We start from the raw sequence: 21,840 nt of genomic DNA, 5'->3' as shown, positions 1-21,840 counted from the left end.
TCTCAAACGAGAAATGGGGGAAGTGATTTTACCACCACAGTTATATGTTCTTTTTTTTAACTGTGGTGGGGAAATCACCTCCTACAGCACTGGAGTCACGGCTTTACGTATCGTGGGAGCAAATGCTGTTGCTGTCAGAATAAATAAACCCGTGCTGTAGCTGAATGGTGTACCTGCTAAGCAAATGATGGTTAACAATAAACAAACTCACATTACAGTAAAACAGTAAGACTTGCCATATCTGCAAAGCAAATACAATCAAACACAGTAAAAATAAAACCTTACAGTTCTAAAAATACAGTAACAATAGAGAGAGAACAATAAATATAGAACAATAGAGAGCGAACGTAAGAGAGAACAATAGAGAGAGAAGGAAAATAAAACGACAACTCTTTGGCTTTTTTATTTTTTGTGTGTTTTTCTTTATATATATATATATATATATATATATATATATATATATATATATATATATATATATATATTTGCATTTTTATAAACTGTATCTGTAAACGTTCCAGATTAGGGTCTCTCAAAATGTGATGGCCATCTCATCTTTCAAGACCCTGTGTAAGTGTGCCCTAGGACTGTGCAATGCTGTACCCTACATGAATACTCCACTAGTGTGTGGTAGCGTTTTAAACAGTCACCAATGCAGAGACCAGGTTGGTCAGGACAGGAGGGACAATAAAAGCGGGTGTCACGCCTACATCCACGTTTTCTGCAGACACACATCTTCTTTGGGGGTTTCTTTGGGTAGGGGGTACCAGGGAGGACATACGGAAAATGCCTCTCATGCAGCCGGCTCACTGCATTTGCATCGGGAAGGTGGGCTACAGAACTGTCTGGAAACAGAAGGGCTGTGATGATCTCTTCCTGGAATTTTAGGAAGGATCCAGTTCATCCTGAAGCTTTGTATACCACAAAAGTGGCCTAGCCAATTGGAATAAATATACAGACACTTTTTTATACCAGCATCTGGCCTTATGGGCAATTAGGTACAGCGCCAACAACTGGTCGTTGAGGTGCACCCCTCCCATGTTAAGGTTGCATTCGTGGACACAGAGGGGTTTTTCTCCACAAAACCAGTCGCCGTAGAAATTCGGACAGTCATATCTGCGTGAAGGGAGGACAGAACAAAAACATTCCATGTATCCCTCCACTTCACTGCTAACAAATTATTACATTTCAAGCAGTTTCTCCCCCCCTCTAGGTTGGGATTCTACAAGCTGTTGGGGGAAGCACAGCAATTAGATCGCAGAGTGCCACATGCGGCAATTCCACAATCAAAAAGGTGACTAAAAAGTGGCATGCTTGTGTAATAATAGTCCACGTACAAGTGGTACTCCTTTCTGAATAAGGGTGACACCAAGTTCCTCACAATCTTACCAGCGCTCCCTATGTAGTCTGGGCAGTTCTTTGGCTCCGCGTGACTATCTTTTCCCTCGTAGAACATAAAACTACATGTATAGCCTGTTGCCCTGTCACAGAGCTTGTACATCTTGACCCCGTATCTGGCAAGCTTGCTGGGAAGATACTGTTTGATAGACAAGCGGCCAGAAAACTTAATCAGGGACTCAAACGCAGACAACTTGATCGGGAGTAAACAAGGCTGCAAACTGCTGGTTGAAGTGGTTGACGAGGGGCTGAATTTTGTGGAGCCGATCATATCCAGGGTCACCCCGAGGACGACAGAGATCATAGTCATTGAAATGCATGAACCGCAAGATCTGCTCGTCTTGTGTCCTGGTCATGTAGGCAGAAAACACAGGCAAATGGTGAATTGTGTCAGTGGACCAATACGACCGCAACTCATTTTTTTTCTTTTTTTACAAATGACACCAGTACAGTGATCAAAGAAAAATATGAACACTGCACTGGGTGACACAGTGACAGAAAGTGAAGGGGTTAACTGGGAGGGGGGTGAAATATGTGCCAATATGTACTGTGTCAGTGTAGTGTTGGTGCAATTCACGTTTGGATGTCCTCTCTCTGGAACGGAAAAGAATTCCAGAGAGGGAGATGACATCACTTCCTCTGTCTGTCTTTACACTTACACAGGCAGAGTAGGATTTCATTTGTAAGGACCAATCAGCAGGTCCAGGCCAGAAATCATGCCTGGGCCTAGAGTCTTATCAGTTCTGAAGCAAATCCGATCGGGGCAGCCACCTAGGTGGCCTAAGGTAACGTTGATTTGCCCAGCCGGGCCAACCTGCCTCAGTAAAACTGCGATGGTTGGTCCGGAAGTGGTTAAAGCATCGCCTATGGATAATTTGAAGTACCATAGTTTGTCGCCATTCCATGAGCACTTGCAATTTTAAAGCATGACATGTTAGGTATCTATTACTCCGTGTAACATCATCTTACACATTATACAAAATAAGCAATTTTCGTTAAAAAAAAAAAAAAGAAGTTGATTTTTGCATGTATGTGAGAAGTTATGTGAGAAGTGTCAGAATTGGCCTGGTATTGAAGTGGTTAACAGGGTCGCACCTATAACATGCTCACCTCGCAATTTTTAAGTCACATATTGCTGTAGCTTACCTCTTTGGACCAGGCACTTTCTTTTCTGCCTCCATAAAGACCTTCACATCACAAGGAGAGCTCACATACTCTTTTAACCTGTTAAACCAAATTCTGGAATCACAACAAATTCATAAAAACTGTAACCAAAGAGTTTGAAAGACCCGGGGCAGTCTTGGTTTTATAAATCTAGACAATAAGAGTCCATTTAACACAAAATTACAAAACAGCTTATTGTAAGAGCGAAGTGGAGGACCCCCCCCCCCCCCCCCCACACACACACACACACACACACACACGATACATAAAATTTGTGCATTTTTGCACGTGTTTTTGTGCGTTTTGTTTGTGATTTTTAAACATGTTACACTAACCTGCTCAGTGCAGTGGTTTTGCAGAGCAGCCCAGATTCTCCTCTTTTTCCCTTGCCGGCGCTCTTGGCTCCTCCCTCCTGCCGAATGGCATCACAGCAAGCAACTTGCTATGGGGTCACCCGAGCTGCTGCTCTGTGTGCCCATTCAGACACGGAGCTGCAGCTCGGCACCACCCCTTTCTCTCATTATGGGCTCACTGACTTTGGCTGAGACACACAGCGGGCGCCATTGGCTCCTGCTGCTGTCAACCAATCAGGAGGGAGCGCCCCGGACAGCTGAGTCTCTCATGCAACATCGCTGGATTGAGATGGAGCTCAGGTAAGTACTAGGGGGGCTGCTGCACACAGGTTTTGTATCTTAATATGCATTAAGATACAAAACCCTCTGCCTTTAGAACCACTTTAAAAAGGTTTTTGGGCCCAAAAAAACACTTTGCGTTACAAAATTCAAACGACACTATGTTCAGGTGAGAACAGGCCCAACTGAAAAACATGGGATTTTGGATGTTGAGCATTTTCGAGGGTCAAGCTACAAAATGCTCAGGTGTGAATGGGGCCCTTGGTTCTTGAAGAATAAGCAAAGATAACGAGGTTATTAGGGCACATAAGACTTAGCATTAAGGTGGTATAGCAGAGGGAAGAGGGAGGCGTTCTGACAATAAAATACACTATAGTCACCAAAATTTTCAAAGTAGAATTTTACAGTCATTGTGTTTGTCATAACCTCGAGCAGGCATCACTAAATGGCGGACCGCAGACCGGTTCTGGCACCAGTAGCCATATTTCCCGGCCTGCAGCCTTGCCAAATAGTTGCCTGTGTGTCCTCTCCCCGCCGCCGGCTCGCCCGCCTGCCTTGTGCTGCTATGTTCACAGCACGGCAGGCGCGCCACGCACGGGTCTGTCCCTTCGGTATCAGATCACTGCACTGCCCCCTCCTCACACTGCTTGTCTTATTCACACAAGATGAGAAGCACGGCCACTCTGGACAAAGGGTGGGACTTTTTGAGTTAAGAAGCGGGTGATTGGTTGCTACGCAGCGGGGCGGTCCCAGCAATCAATCGCTCACCTCTAAATGTGAAAAGTCCCACCCGTTGTCCAGGGCTGCCATGTTTTCAGTTTTGTGTGAATAAGGTAGGGCTCTGTGGGGAGGGGAGAGTGCTGTGCAGGACAGGAGTCTACTATCAAGGGAGTCAGGCTGTAATGCAGGTGTCAGTCTGATGGGGGGGAGGGGGGGGTGAGTCGTGCACAGGAGGCTGCGATGTGGAGGATATCATGTGGAGTCATAGCACCAATATGACACTCGGACCTCCGCTAGAAGAACGTTTTTCTGACTGGACCCCTGTGAATTTTAATTCACTACCCCTGATCTAGAAGATAAATAATAATAATATAACATTTAGTCTTCTGTGCAGGTCAGTTTAATTTTACACACCCGTTAGGTCCCTCCCACAGCTCTGCTCTCGCCAACGGCTGTGCAGCACAGTGATAATGACACCACTACATTTACAAGTCAATATCGGAGTTGTTAAAGGCACATGGGGCACACAAAGTGAATGTATATCATTTGTGGTTATAAGGGATTTGACAAAGAAGCAGCCGCTTTAAAACACGTAATCCACTGGGAGACTCAGAGTGGTCCTTTTCCCCTCCTAGACCAGCCACACGCTTTAGTGTAGACATAACTTCCGGGTGATGCGGCTTCCGTTGAGGCCAGCCCAGCTCCCTGGGGATGCACACTGCCGCCATCTTGTTGGTTTCCATCCAGCAGCCCAGACATTGACAATTTTGCAGCTCCCTGGTTTTGGTTTCCCCAGCATTCATTGGCTCCAAGGATGGGTAATGTTGAGCCCCACCAGCCAAGCCTAACAGCATACCAGGGGCTGCAGCAGGTCTCTGGGTCAAGAGGTTGACATTGGACACACGGTTTTTAATTTTACAATGACTTTTATTATTAAAGTAGACCTAGTCACCTTTTTCAGCGATATGGTTTATGCCTTCGCATGGACCACCTATGATTGCACTAGTTTTTAATCTTGATATATGCAACCTTCTTGCATACCTTTGTGCGCTACATTGATTGACTCCCTTGTGTTCACCATAGACTCTATTGTTATTGTCAGCCGCACAAGGTTTGAAATACTATCCCCTACCGCTAGGGTGTTTAGTGCCATGGCATACATACTGTAGTACTTTACCCTGGCAGAACTGAATTCCTAGGTTTGATTCCAACCAGGATATTTGCATAAGAATACAAGTTCTCTCCTCTTTTTTTTTTTTTTGTAGGCCTTCAACAATCAAAAAGCATACCGGCAGGTTATATGGTATTCAGCTAAATTGGCTGTAGTTTGAATTTTCTGTACAGAATTATCTGGCAGGAGCTCTATCTCACTAATAAAACCCAACTAATAGTTACACCATATCAAAAGGATCATGGAGCTCATACTCAGCGGCAATACACAGACCAACCTTCTCTATGCAATATTTCAATGAAAAAAAAAAAAAGTGAAAAAAAAAAAAAAAAATTACAGTACATCTCTGCAATACATGCACATTCGTCCATGTTTTATCCTTTTAAAGAACACTGCAAATATAGAAAAATACACGTTAACCTTGCCAAAAATTCAGAGAGCTCCTAACTTTGTTTGAGCTCACAACATTGCTGCACTGAAATCCCAAGCAGTGTTATAGAAACTGCCTGTTTTCCCCACTAAACAAGACAAACCTCAGAGCAGACCACCCTATTCAATGACCAAACTTCTTTATAAATATCACACTTAAAATGTATGAGGAGGAAAATGTTAAAACTGTTGGTGGAGGAGAAAAAGGCTATAAACAAAAGAAAAAGAGCCGGTTACCTTTGTCGTATGGTTAAATCGGACTCTGTCGGATCAATGTAATGTTTTAGAATCTCACCAAGTGTTCTGTCATCTGGGACCCTACCAAATAAAATCATAAATCAAACACCTAAAACACCCGCACAGGTAGCTTGCCATAAACATACAATTAAAGTGATTCTAAAAAGGTCCTTTTTTTTTTTTTTTTTTCAAAAACACCCTTACCTGCTCTGTGCAATGGTTTTGTACAATACAGCCCTGATCCTCTTCTTCTTGGGTACCCCAGTCGGCGCTCCTGGTTCCTCCCCCTTGACCAGTGCCCCCAATATAGCAAGCTTCCTGCTCCCGAGCCCTGTTCTATGCGTACGTAAGACACAGATCTGCTCCTCTGTGCCCCCCCCCCACACACTCTCACCTCATTGGCTTTATGTATAGAATGCATTAAAAAAAAAAAAAAACCCACACACCTTCCGCTTTTAAAACCACTTTAAGACAAGACAAATACTATAGATAAAGCATATCCAAACACAAAAAATAAAGGAATGTATTGCAGCTTCTGGTTCCTAGATGTGGTGGATGACTGTTTTCTTTTTTTCCCACAGACCATTTCCCCAAATTTCACCTGGTAATCCTGTAAATAAAACACTTCCTGTCCCTGAGTGGCTATGCTCACTTACTGTTCTCTATGGAGGGAGCAATGGTTGTTGCCAAGGCTGGACCTCAAACATGTCTGTCTATGCCCATCTCCAATATATCAGGGTAATGGGATTTTACACAAGATAGACAAAACTGTTTCAGCTTCCAGTTAATCTCATAGGAAATTACAAAGATTATACATCTCTGGCAAGCACAGGTATTTTCTGTACTTGCAAAAAATGTCCTTTCGCCTGAAAATCGAATAGCCACCTCATTTAGAGCTGGGAAGATGTAACATTTACTTTTAGTTCTTAGGTTTAGTTATCCTTTAATTTAGGTTTTGAAGTTTAACACAAGTTTAAAGATTTGTTAAAAGGCTTGTAGTTTACATAATGATGTAGGTCCCCCGAGGACCCCCCAAAACAAAATTAGAAATTTTAAATCATTTTTCACAGACTGTTTAGGACAACTTCATGGTAATAATACCAATTTTGCAGTTTCCATATACTTATGCTTTCCAATGACTTTATAAAGTTCTAAGACCAGAATCTAGGAAAGCAGATCATGTAGAATTCATACCTCTTCTCTGTGTATTCTGCTTTACATTGAGGAAACACAAGCTTCAGGTGCCAATAGAATCTTTGCTCTCTAAAATGTAGAAAAAAAAATGAATAGAAGGATGAATCTTGCCATTTCAGCAACTTTTATCCTGACACACAATAAAATTATATAATATATATATTATATTATACAAACACAGGCTACTTAATATGTGAAGCACCATATTATTCTTAGATAAGCCCTATTGAGGAAAATAGGACCCTGTGTGCAAGAATCATTCCTGCCCTGAAGAACATTGAAACCTGGTAATTTTCGAAATATTTGGTTGCTAAGCTGGTTTGTTGTGAAGCCGTCACATCACTACATTTGAGAATTACATAAAACAAAAACCGTGTATTTATTGGATAGAGACTGCATTTTCATCCAAGAAACAACTCTTGGTAATGTTTCATAAAAAACACGCCTCAACTCCTGGCTCCGTCCCTGTGAAATTCTACCACGTCACTAACGTGATTTGTCTCTCTATATACTCAAACGGCTTTTTATATTTTCTCAGACTAGTATTACCCAGGCTCAGGATAAAGAAACACCCATAGTTTTATGTCCTGAATGTATGTCTGGAAAATGCTGACATTTTTGGATTGATGTCAGTTTAGGCCCAACCTGTCTGAAGCCCATTACAAGCTGTCGCCTTAAAAATGGCTGGACCTCTACCACATGATTGGTCATGAGGTTTGTCTGCCAACATAATGGATCTAATTTATTAAAACCTTAGAGGGAAGAATTTTTCACCATAATAGCCAATCAGATCCTCCCGTCCCTTTTTCCAGGGCAGGATGATGAATGAAAGACCACGTCAACTGGTGTGGGTAGAATCAAGACATTGATTCTTTCATTAATATTTCCCATTATGCATTTAAAGATTTTAAAGATTTAAGTAAATGGTCAACACCCACATGCAAAAACATGACAGAACACTTAGGAAAAAATAGCAAGAGAGGAAGAAGTTTCAAGGGAGGAAATGCATGGAGGAGGATGTACTGATCCTATAAAGTCGCCAGAGCAACCACTACTTCTGCTGGATTACGTACAAAATTTCTGAGCCTGACAAAAAGACATTCAGTGCTTTTAGATGGGGCAGATGTCACCTTTGTTTTTTTTTTTTTTTTATGTGAACAAGTAGGAGTAAAACCCATCAAAAGGTTTTACCACAGAAACGGGGTCAATGATAGCTTTTTTTAATAAGACCCAAGTTGGCTTGACAGAGATCTGGTAATCAGTGAGGCAACAATGGAAGGTTGGAGGTGAGAAACTGAGAAAGGAGCAGAGCGGAATTTCAGCTTGTAGAACTAGAATACTACCTCCTGCATCCAGACATCTTAGATGCAAGCAATTTAAGTTTCCACAAAGGTTAACAAACCTTCCCCCATTGTGAAAAATAGGGGCATACCATGCCAAGGAAGGTTTGTCTATGGATTTAATTGACTGTAAAGCCTCAAATCTTGTGGGTGAACTAGTAGCCAAACATGGGATGGTCTAGTCATGTATGATGGGGGAGTGGAGAACCAAAAAGGCATGCACCAGTAGCATCCTTGAGAATGGAATGGTATAAAGAGTAGATCTAAAAAAGACGTTCTCCCTTGGAGGCCCTGTGGATCAGCTGCTTCTTAGATGTGGGTTTCCTAGTCCAGCACTTCAACCAAAGTGTGCAGGGACAGGAGGCCCATGAAGGAAAGGAGATGGGAAGCCTTCAGAAGCACATTACAATTGTAGCTTAAAAAGGTACAACCGTTTGCTCCAAATGTTCTAAAACCAAAGAATCAACCACAGCATTAGTAAGTTCTTTTTTAGGAGACTGATAAGTCATACAAAGTAACAAACCAGATGGGATGAAATGCAGAGCCTGTCTGCAAGAACAGGGCTCTAAAGAAGAGTTTGAATCATGTATTGGCTCAGTCTTCAAAGACAGGTTCATCCTGTACCAGTATGGTAGTCTCTTGGTTAAGGCAGGACACTGCCAGATGAACAGTAGATGCAGGCCCCTTTTTAACAACTTGCTTACTGGGCACTTAAACCCCCCTCCTGCCCAGACCAATTTTCAGCGCTGACGCACTTTGAATGACAATTGCGCGGTCATACAACACTGTACCCAAATGAAATTTTTATTATTTTTTTCCACAAATAGAGCTTTCTTTTGGTGGTATTTAATCACAGCTGAGATTTTTATTTTTTGCTAAACAAAAAAAGATGGAAAATTTTGCAAAAAAAAAAAAAAAATCATGTTTCATCGTTTGTTATAAAATTTTGCAAACGGGTAATTTTTCTCCTTCATTGATATGTGCTGATGGGCACTGATAGGCACAGTTAAGGCGGCACGGATGGGCACTGATAGGTGGCTCTGATGGGCACTCGTAGGTGACACTGATAGGTGGCACTGATGTGCAGCACTGTTGAGGCACTGTGGGCACTGGTAGGCGGCACTGCCTATTGCTAGGTGGCACTGGCAGGGGGCACTGAGGATCTGCAGCAGCTCGCCATGATCGGGACTGATGTCCCTCTCACGGCCGCCGGTGATCGGCTTTTTTTTCCCTCCTCAAGCTGTCAGCGCGAGGAGAAAAAATAGGCGATTACCGGCTCTGTTGACATCACATGATCAGCTGTCATTGGCTGACAGCTGATCACGTGGTAAGGGGTCGGGATCGACCCTTTACTCCGATCTGTGATCAGGCGAGTCTCAGACTCGCTGATAACAGAGTGCGCCCTGCAGGGGGCGCGCAGGCTGCTCGTGCACGGGATGACGTCAATGGATGTCGTCCCGGGAAAGCAGGTCCCCGCTGTAGCCGTCATTCGGCTATAGCGCAGATCTGAAGTAGTTAAAAAGAGGTATGGACTTTTTTTTTTGCTGATCTATACATACCTAGGTGAATGCAGCGTCGCTGCGATGCTGCATCTGTCCCCCGCATCTGTCCCCCTCGCTGAGAGCCTGAGCTGGGTGCTAGTCCAGGCATATGAGCAGATCCCGACTTCACTGTTGCAATCTTGCCCGAGCCTGGAGCAGCTCTGTGACGTCAGCCGACAGCACAAACTGCACTCCTGTGATCCACAGAAGTACAGCCAAACAAACTTTGACTGTACTTTTTTAACAAAGTCATCTACATACGGGTACAAGGCTAATAAGCATGCTGAGGGGAGCAACAATCTTGTCAGGGTGTTTCCAATCTCTGTAGAGAAGACTTAGAATAACAGGTGCACAGGGAATGTCTTAAGCATCCTAAAGGGCCAAGACTGGGATTTGCACTGGTAGACGCAACACGCTGATCATCTAGTTTCAGAGTGGTGAGCACTGCAATAATAAAAGCTGGAAGGGTCTCTTAATTTGGGAGTAATGACAGAAAACTGCAACTCATCAGAGGTAGGCTCAATACGTAAAAAGTGGGTTAACCCTGACTGAGACAGTCTCAGCAGCTGATTGCTCAGGGGCCATAGGAAGATCAGATACAGAACCTGTGACAGAAGGTGTGGGAGCACACTTTGGCCTCTGCCAGGATCACTGACCACAGCATGGAAGACCTTTCTGCTCAAAGCTCAGGAAGGGACTACAGAAAGATTCCATGTGTGAGCTTCTATGGAAACAGCGCCAGGTAGGAACTGTACAATAAGTGTGTAACGTTTCATGGGAGGATTGTTTTTTTTTTCAACAGTGGAACTATGTTTTAAAATGTGAAGCCAACCACTATCCAGTAATATATTCCATCAACAACAACCAAAAATACAAATCAGAGAAAATAACATTTAGTACTGGCCAATAAAGAAAATGTGCAAGTCATTATCAATGTAGTTCCCACTTGAAAATACAATAAGGGTCAGGAAACACGGTCACCTCACTCAAGAGATGCTGTACAGAACACATAAAATGGAACATATAAAAGCAAAGAGCACAAACATGAGTCAATAATACGGGAAAACAATCAGAAATGTTATTGGAGCATCAGGTAGGTCAATCCTGAGACTGTGGAGACTGCCTGTACATATTACATTGTATGTATGGTATACAGCAACTGGTCAGACCAATCTTTTTGCATGCAGGCAGTTTTAAAGCCCAAATCCACATCTTTTTGCATTACAAAAGTATTTAGTTTAGCAGCTCTAAATATAAAAAATAAAGCTTTGGCTACAATACTCATCTTCTTTCCAACACGTTCAAAAGACTCATTATGCCTCATAGAATATATGTTGGGGTGTTTCCGTTCAAAAATGGGGTCAATTTTGCGGGTGTTTCCATTGTCCTGGTGCTCCAGGGCCTTCAAAAGTGTAATAGGTGGTCAAGAAATTAGATGTGTAGTTTATATCACTAGATAACCTGATGGTGCTCCTTGCATGTTGGGCCTCTCTATATGGCCAGGCTGTGAAAAAGTCTCACGCATGTGGTATCGCCATACTCAAGAGGAGTAGCAGAATATGCTTGGGGGTGTAGTTGCAAGCATGCATACGCCATGTGAGATAAATAACCTGTTAATATGACAATTTTGTGAAATAAAAACAACTTAATTTTGCAAAGAATTACGGGAATCATTTTAACTTGGGGGACAGAAAAAAAAAAAAAAAACTCCTGCCTCTTACAAAAATACTTTGGAATGTCTACTTTCCAAAAAGGGGTCATTTGGGGGGTATTTGTACTTTCCTGGTTTGTTAATGTCTCAAGAAATGATAGGCCATCAGCACATCAGATGTGATCAATTTTCAATGATTGGCACCATAGCTTGTAGACTAACCTTCACAAAGACCAAATTAATATACACGTATTTGGGTTATTTTTACCAAAGATATGTAGCAGTATGAATTTTGGCCAAAGTTTATGAAGAAAAATTACAAAATTTTATAATGAAGAAAAATGCATTTTCGGTCTTTATAGCGCAAAAGGATAAAAACCCCAGAGGTGATTAAATACCACCAAAAGAAAGCTCCATTTGTGTGAAAAAAAGGACAACCTTTTCAAATGGGTACAGTGTTGCATGACTGAGTAATTGTCATTCAATGTGTCTGCACTGAAGGCTGAAAATTGGCAGGAAGGGGGTACAATTGCCCAGTAGGCAAGTGGTTAAATAGTGTTTTTGTGCTCAGATGCAGTGAAGACAGTTCTAGGCTAACAGTGCTACTGTGTCAATCCTGCAACTTCAGAGGTTGTCTGCATGTAAATGTAGACTACAGTGACTGGTCAGTCCAATCTATTAGTCTGGAGGAAGTTTTAAAAGCCAACTCCAATTTTATTCTTGAATTACATAAGTATTTAGGTCAGCAGCTCTAAAAAAAAAAAAAAAAAAAAATTAAAGCTTTGGCTACAATACCTGCCTCCTTTCAGGTGCTGTCCCCCACAGGCTCACTGCTCCAAGATCCAGTGCCCAGTACCAGTCCTATATTGGGCTGAATGAGGCCCAAGCCATTAAACGTACAGGTCTGGACAGCATGTTATTTACACACTATGACTACAGCACTGTCCCCGGACTAGTAAATACCTCATATCTCCTTGGATTAGTTCCTTATACTTGCCTGCAAGACACTACTGAGAGCTAGCAATATCAGACAGTCAGGCTTCCACTGATCTGCATGGTGCTGTCAGTCTAACACTGTCAATGGGCTTACAGGATGGGACAGCACAAGAGTAACCTCATCAGTGCACTGGTGCTTACTGTCCAATCAGCAGGTTAGAACGGCCACACCTGAAGCCAATTGCCTGGCTGTGTCTGGCTTCAAAAAATATTACCTGCATACTTGCGTCAGGTAAGACTTATAAAGTACTGACAGCCATGGAAACAGCATTTTCAGAGGTCATGTCGTAATACTTGACATATTCAGCACAGATGCAGTAAGTAAAGCAAAATGGTCAGCTGAAAATACTTAAAAGCGGAGTTACACCCAAAAGTGGAAGTTGCACTCATCAGCCTCCTCCCCCCTCCGGTGCCACATTTGGCACCTTTTGGGAGGGCGGGTACCTGTTTGACAGGTACCCGTCCCCAGTTCCTAGAGAGCCATGGCGAGATCACTCGGATAGTTCAGCCCCCCTCCTCCTTCCCCCGCCGCGACATTCAGAAAGGCTTCACTGCCGGGTTCCCCTACTATGAATGATGACGGCAGCACTCGAGAGCCGATGGAAACATTGGCTGGGGTGCGGACATCGCTGGATTCCAGGACAGGTAAGTGTCCTAATTTTAAAAGTCAGCAGCTACAGTATGTGTAGGGGGACAATGACTCCTCTTTAGGAAGTTAAAAGTGCAACAACAAGTATGGATATTTTCACAATTACATTGGTCCAGCTTGGACCCATGTCCCTATGCATAGATCATACTTGTAGGGTCCTGTGCCTAGTGGTGCCCTGCTACTCTGTGAACACTGGGGGTCCACTGCTTGGCATGGGCGCCATTTAGAGATCACGCGAAGTCCCGTGCCAAGTGGCTGCCCTTCTGCATTGTGAAGATAGGTCGCCCATTTGGCACAGGCAACACTCAGAGAAGGCTTTGCATACCCTCAATGAATGTAAAGCGTTCTCTGATTGGATGAGATGTGGGGGGGGGCTGACATACTCTTCCCCCCATCCCATCAGAGAATAATTTGCATTTATAAAGAAAATGCAAAGCATTCTGAGTGTTGCAAGTGGGCGACCTATGTTCACAATGAAGTAGAGCAGCTGCACGGGACTTGGAGTACTCTCTGAATGGCACCCATACCAAACAGTGGCACCTCCTGTGTTCACAGAGCAGCAGGGCACCACTGGGCACAGGACCCTACAGGTATGATATACGCATAGGGATATAGGTCCAGGCTGGACCAATGTAAGTGTAAAAATATCCATACTCATTATTGACTCTTTAAATATTTATATCTGATCCTTTAGCTTTACTGTGCTGGACATGTCAAAGTTCATCACAAGTATGACAACATGACGCTAGAGGAAATCACTGGAGTAGCAGTCTTTTACAGTGATTACCTGCATCCAGGGGGTACCACATGTATGCTATGTGCACAGTTACATTCAATTATGGATTATGCAAGACAGACTATTCAGATTCTTGTACAATCCCAGTTGTAACCAGTTTTCTCTAGCTACCTAAGACACGTTAAGCTTCAAGGAACGTTCATTCTTTTGAATAACTTTCAGCCATTCCTAATCTGAATGTTTCAGCAGACGGTTCAAAATAATGTGGAAATATATCATAAACCCTGAAGGAAAGGAAGCCAGAAAACCTCCAAAAACGGTCAATAAAACCATGCCCGACCACTGCCGACTTTATAGAGCGCAGTGCTGCAAACTTCTAGGTTACGCTGTGTAATAACACCGCAGCTTCTGAATGTCCACATTCCACTCAGGCCCGACACCAACCAAACAAACCAGGCCAATCCACTAATGGGGGGGGAAGCTGGGACAGCCAGCACAAGCAAGCTTTGTCAGTAAATATTAAGGCAAAGGCAGTCATAACGGCAAGGGCTGCTTGAATCAAAATACATCTTTTAAACACTCTATCCAATGTTTTGATTCCAAGTCCGTTTCCCTGAACAAACACGGCTTGTACAAGAGGCCTGTGTGAGCTGCCATTGGCCTTTTTCAGATTCCTTTGGAAAGTTGTAATGTTTGTTAAGCAATAACTTGGAGCCTCAAAAAGCAGAAAATCTCTCACTGATTTCCATTCGGTTTCCGCCCCTGGAATGAAGGAAAACACTAAAAAAAAAAAAAAATAACAACCTCAATGCTCTTTTTGAAGCTGCAAAGTTCACATTTGCTAAAATTATATTACAGAAAATGAATTCAGCGAAACAGGAACGCAATTGCTATATTTGCTGTCAGATACGTCTTCAAAGGTTAAATATCTGTTTACAATCTGAACAAACTGCTCACCGGAATGGAGGTCCTTATTTTTGCACTAATTTGCAACTGCTAAAGCTAACCAACAGCTGCTGTTATGATTGCGGAGACAAATATTAGTGCAAAATGGCTTTAATGGAAACTTCCCTCTCTGCCTGAGCCACCGGTAGTGGAAGAGTTTAATCTAAAAAAAAAAAAATAATTTAACCTATTCTGCCATAAAACATTTGAAAGGTAGCAGTGCTGTGGTGGCTGCAAATACCTGTGTTAGTCTATAAATCCATCCATGTATTGCACGATAGGTAGCTGCCTAGACTACTGCAACTCTCATTATTTGGGATTGCCAAAGATGCCAGTGCAGGAGCTTCAACTTATTCAAAATGCTGCGGCTAGGCTTCGGGGTAAGACCGCGCTATATTAAGATTCCTCTCAACTCAGCTCAGACTGTACAAGGGGTCTCTTCATCAGCCGGCACTAAACCTTGCTCCCTCCTGGTGTTACCTCCCACTCCTATCCAATGTGAAAGGCAACAATTTCAGTGGCCTTCAGACACTCTGGTCTGACATTCAAAAGATGGACAACATGGCAGAATAAAAGCCCCAGGAAGGGACCGGCTTAATCCCAATTTGGCCAGAAGTTAAAGGCCCCATATGTGCCTAAGGGGATTTCACAGGAATAAAAGGAATCCATCTGAAGACTAAACACAGGTATTAGATGACTGCACCCAACAACTCCTGTTGCAGTCTCAAGGAGGTTGCACATCATTTCAGTTGCAAGGAGGGTACCCATTATGGTACGTCGCCACTCTTGGGGCTGCGCGTCGCCACTCCTGGGGCCCCAATGGGGCTGCGCGTCGCCACTCTGTTACAATTCAATCATATAACCTTTGTATGATCAACTTTAAATTTACCAAAATTATGTAAAACGAGGACCTAAATTACCCAACCAATTTGTATACAGACAGGCCCTTGCACTACAAAGTTACTGGCAGATTGTATGATCAAATTGTAATGTGTGTTACCTTTGTTAGTGAAAATACTGCTTTCAGGCCTCACACTGCAGTGACCCATGCTGGCATAGCTGAGTAAAAGCCACACAGCTGAGCACAAGTGTCATTACACAGAAGAGGAAGGGGGCATGTTTGACCATTTATTTTCAATAAGAATGGATTACAGAGTTGGTGCCTAAAAGACTACACAGTCATATTTAGAGACCGCGCACAACTGATGTAACAGAAAACTGGATGCACGACTATAAAAATGGAGATTGTTAGCACAAATGTCTGACTTGAATTGGGTCTAAGGCCAATGGCTCCCAATCCCGATTTTAAGTGCAGTGCCACATTGTGGGAAATATAATGCCACATTACCACTGTATCTGATAAATAGATATTACACACACTTGCTACAATATTTTCAATATGAAAGTAAAGTGAGATCTTCTACCTGGACTATTTTTTATATGACTAGTCCCAGTGCTACAGTAAGGGACTTTGCACCCTCAGCATCCATGAAAGAAACTCAAAGATGAAACTTGCACTGCAGCAAGCCAAAGGACAGCGCTGATGACATAACCCTGCAAGAGGCTACCTGTAAATCAAACTGAAGTTAGGCGTATAATTCTGGGAAAGGGAGACAATTACAGGAACAGGGAGAGGAGTATTCTGAGAAATCCTGTTTAGAGATGGGATACTACACAGATCAAGGAGTCCACACACCAATCATTGCGCTTCCATATTACTTTACAGTAAAGGGCACACAAAATTTGACAAGGGCTGAAGATATGAGGCATTTCACATCATCGGGTGCCTTATCATAGAAAAGTAGTGTTGCAATTTTTGCAAAGACGAGAATTTATGTTTTGTAACTGAGAAAAGTTGCAAATTAAAATGGAAACGTAATTTGAACACCAGGCAATTATAAAATACACACGTGAATGCAGTCTGGTATTCATTAATACACCATTACATGTATTTTTTTTTAAATGCAATAAAAAAAAACTGAAATTTTACCAGATATCATCCACTTGCAGTGTACTGTACACTCGGTACAGCAGGGCTCAGAAATTAAGCAGCACAAAGATGATCAGGTGAGAAGCTGTGCAAAGAGCATGCTGATAGGAGGGAGAAAGCAGAGTGGCGGAGAGATACTCTCAGTCTTTTGCTTCTCCTTTTCTGACCAATTATAGGCTGGGGAAGGGACAAGAACTGTGTTACTTTAGGCCTGATTTACATGTGCAACAACATTTACTGCCCCACCAAAAAGCAATCCACAATGGATCACTTTTTAGAGGCAGTTGACAGGTAGCTGAGAAGCAATATGTTGTCTCCTGACCCCAGAAAGGTGGTGGTGGGAAGGGGAACCCTAAGTGAAAATGAAGCTGAAGCAGAGAAAGATAAAGCATCCTACCCTACAAGACAGGGCTGTGTTGTGAGGAAGAGCTTTCTGAATCTTAGGATTGGATGGACAGAAATACAAATCCTTTGGTTAGCAGCCTCCAATTTTTATTTTATTTTTTTGTGTGTACTTGGTGTTCAGCTCTAAAGTAAATGTAAACCTCCAATCCCAGTTGACGCCTTCTAAAGGGGAAGCGCATTGGGCGGAGTCGGCGGTGACATCAGCGCGCACGGACTGTACTGCAGGTGGCCGTGCCACTACATTACTCTGCTATTTTACAAGAAAATAGTCTGTAAGTGCAATTTTATTAAAGTCGTTTTAAATGATAATGCACTCTTTCATTTTTACATCCACCTGTGAGCTGGGGAGTCTGTGATTACTCAGAGTTCCATACAGGTGGCAACACAGATCGGTGTTCTCAGCTGTGATCAGCATATATGCGCATTGACCCTTGGGGTCTGGCAAGCGGCCATTTTATTACTTTAGCACGGTGGTGATGCACGCAGCACTTTGAAGGCTATTGAATGTCATCATTTCAGCACCAATTCAACACGATTTGGGAACGTTTGACTGGTTTTTATCAATCACCAATATAGCTAATTTTGGGACTTTTTTCTTGCTTTCATTTAAAACTACAATTTTTTTTTTTATATTCATTGTGACATTTATATGCAAGAATATTTGCATACAATTTATATGCTTTTGCATCACGATTTAGTTCACATTGTGGAATTTTATTAGTGGTTTTTTTTGCCCATTTTTTGAAATGTATCGATGATAGGTAGTGTGGTTTCCTCAAGGCACACACTATTTATCTCACATTGTCTATAAGCCATGGTCAGTTGGCAGTGTGCAAATACTGAGGCAGCGCACTTTATTTTCATTTATATTTAAACCCTCACCTTGTAAAACAACCTATTCAGTGTAAAAAAATAAATAAAAAGGCAAAACATGCATGTGTATCTAGATCTGTATCTATCTAGAGAAATACACAAAATAACTTTTTTTTTTTTTTTTTTTAATAATTGATCACATACCCTCTGTTCTCAGATGCATAAGGAGTTCAGAGAGGAGAAACAGCAACACACTGATCTTCCTAGTGAATGGCATGTCAGCACAAGTCTGATAATTGGAGGGGAGCAAGCCAAGGTCCCAGCATAGCTAGAGAACTGACAATGCTACGTTCTCATGCATAGTGTTGTCAGTTTTTAATAGGATAGCAGAGGGACTGACAGGAGCACCAGAGATTTCACACAAAGGAAGCAATACAAAGAGGCTAGGATACTTTTTCATACAAGTACATGGTACAACAGGTACATATCAGGAATATAGAATGCAGGGTTGAAATATTCTCTCAAATTAAAAAAAATGGCTTGATTGAAATAATATATATGGTTGTTATGTATTGTTCATTGTATATCTCTAGCCATTTTTTGATACAGTGATGAAGGGTTAGGACATCTGTCAGGTTTTTCCAATGGGGACACCTGTTCTGAAAACTACTAAGAGGGTATTTTCTCTTACATTTAAGGAACTTCTTCTCCCTTCCGGTGGTGTCTTCAGAACAGGAAATGAACAAACAGCAAAATAAAAAGCCAAAAGTTCTAATCATTCTTTATTGTAGCCGTATGAATGTTTTGGTTATAGATACACTAACGAAAAGTGGCCGATATTTTCAATTAGAAAAAAAATATGGCTTATTATAAGCTTCCATGTTGGTTTGAAGAGCTGCAGTTTAGCAAGCAAATGAAAATTAAAAAAAAGCCAAAAAGGTTCAAAACAGTCCAGCTGGTCCAAAACAGACATATTGGCTATAGATATATAGAACTAACAAAATGCACAGAGTAACACAGTGGCTAAGCGGTTAGCACAGCACTATCTGCCTGGAGTTTGCAATAGTCTCCATGTGCCTGCGTGGGTTTTGTCCAGGTACTCTGGTTTCCGCCCACACTTGAAAGACATTCTGGTAGGTTAAATTGCCCTCTGTCTACATTGTCTTCAGTATGTATGAATGTAAGTTAGGGACCTTAGATTGTAAGCTCCTTGAGGGCAGAGACTGATGTGAATGTACAGCATATGTAAATTGGCAGCGGTATATAAAGTACCTGTAATAAAAAAACGTGGCAGATATTTTCAGTTTAGAACAAAATACAGTTCATTGGTAACGTCCATGTTGGTTTGGAGAGCTGCAGCTTACCAAGCAAACATGCGGCTTCTCGCCTTTGCTGACTAAAATGTACGTGTCTGACCGGACTCTGCTACTTCAACTTGGGACATCCTTGGTTTTCAGAGTAAACAGTCCCTTCTATATAAACACAGCAATTTTCCCTCCTCTCTGAATCTTTATGCATTGGCCACATCCACTTATACAAACACAAGTCTGTGGTTGGAAGCCAGATGAATAGTAAATGAGCAGCGGTGGCCAGTTTGATGTGGTTAGTGGAAACCATTTCTTGGTTGAAGACGAGGCCCTGGGCAGTGTGCTGCCTTAAAAAAAGAATGTGTTATGGTAACAGTTTATTAGCACGGCTCGTGCCCACAAAAATGCTGTGACAACAAAAACAGTGAAGTGGACCTTTCATGGTATATTGAAAATTAGACTTGGTATTGGGAAGCAATAAAGCTATTCAAAGCTGAAGGAACTATATCAAACGTTTGGACATAAAGAATAAAGCTGCATAAAAACACAGACACTCCTCACCTAATATCAATGAAAACCAACAAGAGGGAAGGCAGATGTACAGGGGGGAACTAAGTGAGACCACCTTACAATTCTGCTGGGTGTAAAGGAGAAGAAGAGATGTTTAAGCTGCAAAGTACACAGAAACTTTCCAGCAGAATTCTTACAAATGCTCACTTGGGTGAAGAGGTAGTCAGCATCACAGAGGACCACATCCCAATTTAGTCAAGTATAAAAATCCCAACCAAAATGGAAGAGGAAAAAAATGGGCACTGTGGACTGCTTCTGGTGCATAAGGATGACAAGCTAAAATGTTAATCTTGCAAGTAATCAAAAGCACCATAGTGCACCTATAGAGCGGCCAATAGACATGATCTCTTCAATTTCTGAACACAAGAATTATATAGGACTCCAACCAAATCCTCTGCTATTGTCTATGGTATATTGTTAGGACTATAGGGCATTTACTGTCCTTATAGCAAAAAATCTAATAAAAACTTTTAGGATTTAAAAAGAGGCCAATCACCCGGCCCAAGCACTGTTGGAAACACAATTGTGTCCTCCCCATCTAGGCCAGCGTTTCTCAACCTTTCTTCAGTCAAGTTAAATGTTCTACACAAGTCTCAAGGAACCCTATCCAAAAAATTAAAAAACAAAAACGAAATAGTTTTACAATGCAGCAACATCCATACACATAGGACACCCAACGTTAGAAGTTATTTATTCTTCCAAAGCAAATACAGCTTTGCACACTGCTACAGACTAGTTTTCCACATTTCTCTTCTCCAACTAATGTGACCCCAGTGTTGATAGAGAGGGGCAGGCGAGGGGGCAAACAAGGATGCTCTGCACCCAACGTCCTCTTTATCAACCGATGAGGTCAATGATTGTTAGGATACCAGCAGGTAGGTGGTTATAATGGTGCACAATGAAAACCTGAGGCTGTGTGTAACTACAAACGCAGGCTTAATGCACGTGCAATTTTTGAGCAATTTTTAGGAATTTTGCTAAGGCAACCCTTTAAGAAACCTGAAGGCATCCTGTTTGAAAAACACTGGTCTAGGCTTCCTGGGGGGGGGGGGGGTGAGTATTTTTTTTTTTTAAAGCGGGGTTCCACCCAAATTTTGAACAATATCTGTATGTATTCTCTTCCTTGCCTAGATGCTGACATGCCGTTTAAAAAAATTTAAATCGCCGTAATTACCTTTTATTTTTCTATTCTTCTTTGCACTTCCTGGTTCTCCTCCCGTGGGAGTAGGCGTGTTTCTAGCCTCTCCTAGACTCCTGGGAGCTAGTCTCAGGCTTCCCAGGATGCCACTGAGCATGTGCGGGAACGAGCGGTGAATGCTGGGAGCACAGCATTCACCACATCCAGGAAATAAATGCTTGTGGGCTTCAAATGCCCACAATGAAGATGGAAACCGCCTGCAGTGAATAATATAAGTTATTCTTTCCGACGAAATCTGACACAGGCGGACATATTACACAGAACATGTGAGTATGTAATGCTGAGAAGAAAAGTTTGTGAATGAACAAAAAAAAAAAAAAAAAAAAAAAAAAAAAAAAAAAAAAAACGGATAGATAGATAGGTGGACCCCCGCTTTAAGTTGTTACCCGCTCCCACTTAATACTCATCTGCCTGTAGTAGTCTTGGATTTTGGAGTGAGCTGCATCTTCCTGATGAAACACAGCTAGCCTCCCACTGCGCATGCCTGAAAATCAAATGGTGCAGGGAGACCGATTCTGAAGCCTCCTGTGATACGTCACACATCCCAGGAGGCTGCAGGACCAGTCTCCCTGCACCACTCAATCTTGTGCATGTGCAGTGGAAAGCTGGCTCCAAATCCAGGATGGCAGTGCTGGAGATCCAGCAGCAGTTAGAAGAACTGGCTACAGGAAGGCAGAGCAAGCATGACTATTTTTTTAATTAAAAAAACGTTTTCTTTATAAATCACTTTAAGCTCGCCATAGCTGGATCAAAT

At 42.3% G+C, this 21,840-nt stretch overlaps 1 protein-coding gene across 2 annotated transcripts in view; it reads right to left on the bottom strand.

Annotated features, from left to right (window-relative positions):
* Positions 1-21,840, bottom strand: part of ZNHIT6 (zinc finger HIT-type containing 6) — a 59,182-nt gene that overhangs the window by 6,490 nt on the left and 30,852 nt on the right. For both annotated transcript variants that reach the window (XM_073593603.1, XM_073593604.1), the window contains exons 6-8: positions 6,946-7,014; positions 5,752-5,832; positions 2,545-2,622 (exon numbers count right to left, since the gene is read on the bottom strand). In XM_073593603.1, the coding sequence (XP_073449704.1) occupies positions 2,545-2,622; positions 5,752-5,832; positions 6,946-7,014 (228 nt within the window). The remainder of the gene's footprint in view (positions 1-2,544; positions 2,623-5,751; positions 5,833-6,945; positions 7,015-21,840) is intronic.

The sequence above is a fragment of the Aquarana catesbeiana genome, linkage group LG07 (genome assembly GCF_042186555.1).
Source record: "Aquarana catesbeiana isolate 2022-GZ linkage group LG07, ASM4218655v1, whole genome shotgun sequence".
In the NCBI taxonomy this organism is placed as follows: Eukaryota; Metazoa; Chordata; class Amphibia; order Anura; family Ranidae; genus Aquarana; species Aquarana catesbeiana.
Note: the sequence above shows the minus strand (reverse complement) of the source record. Positions and strands in the feature narration are given on the sequence as shown.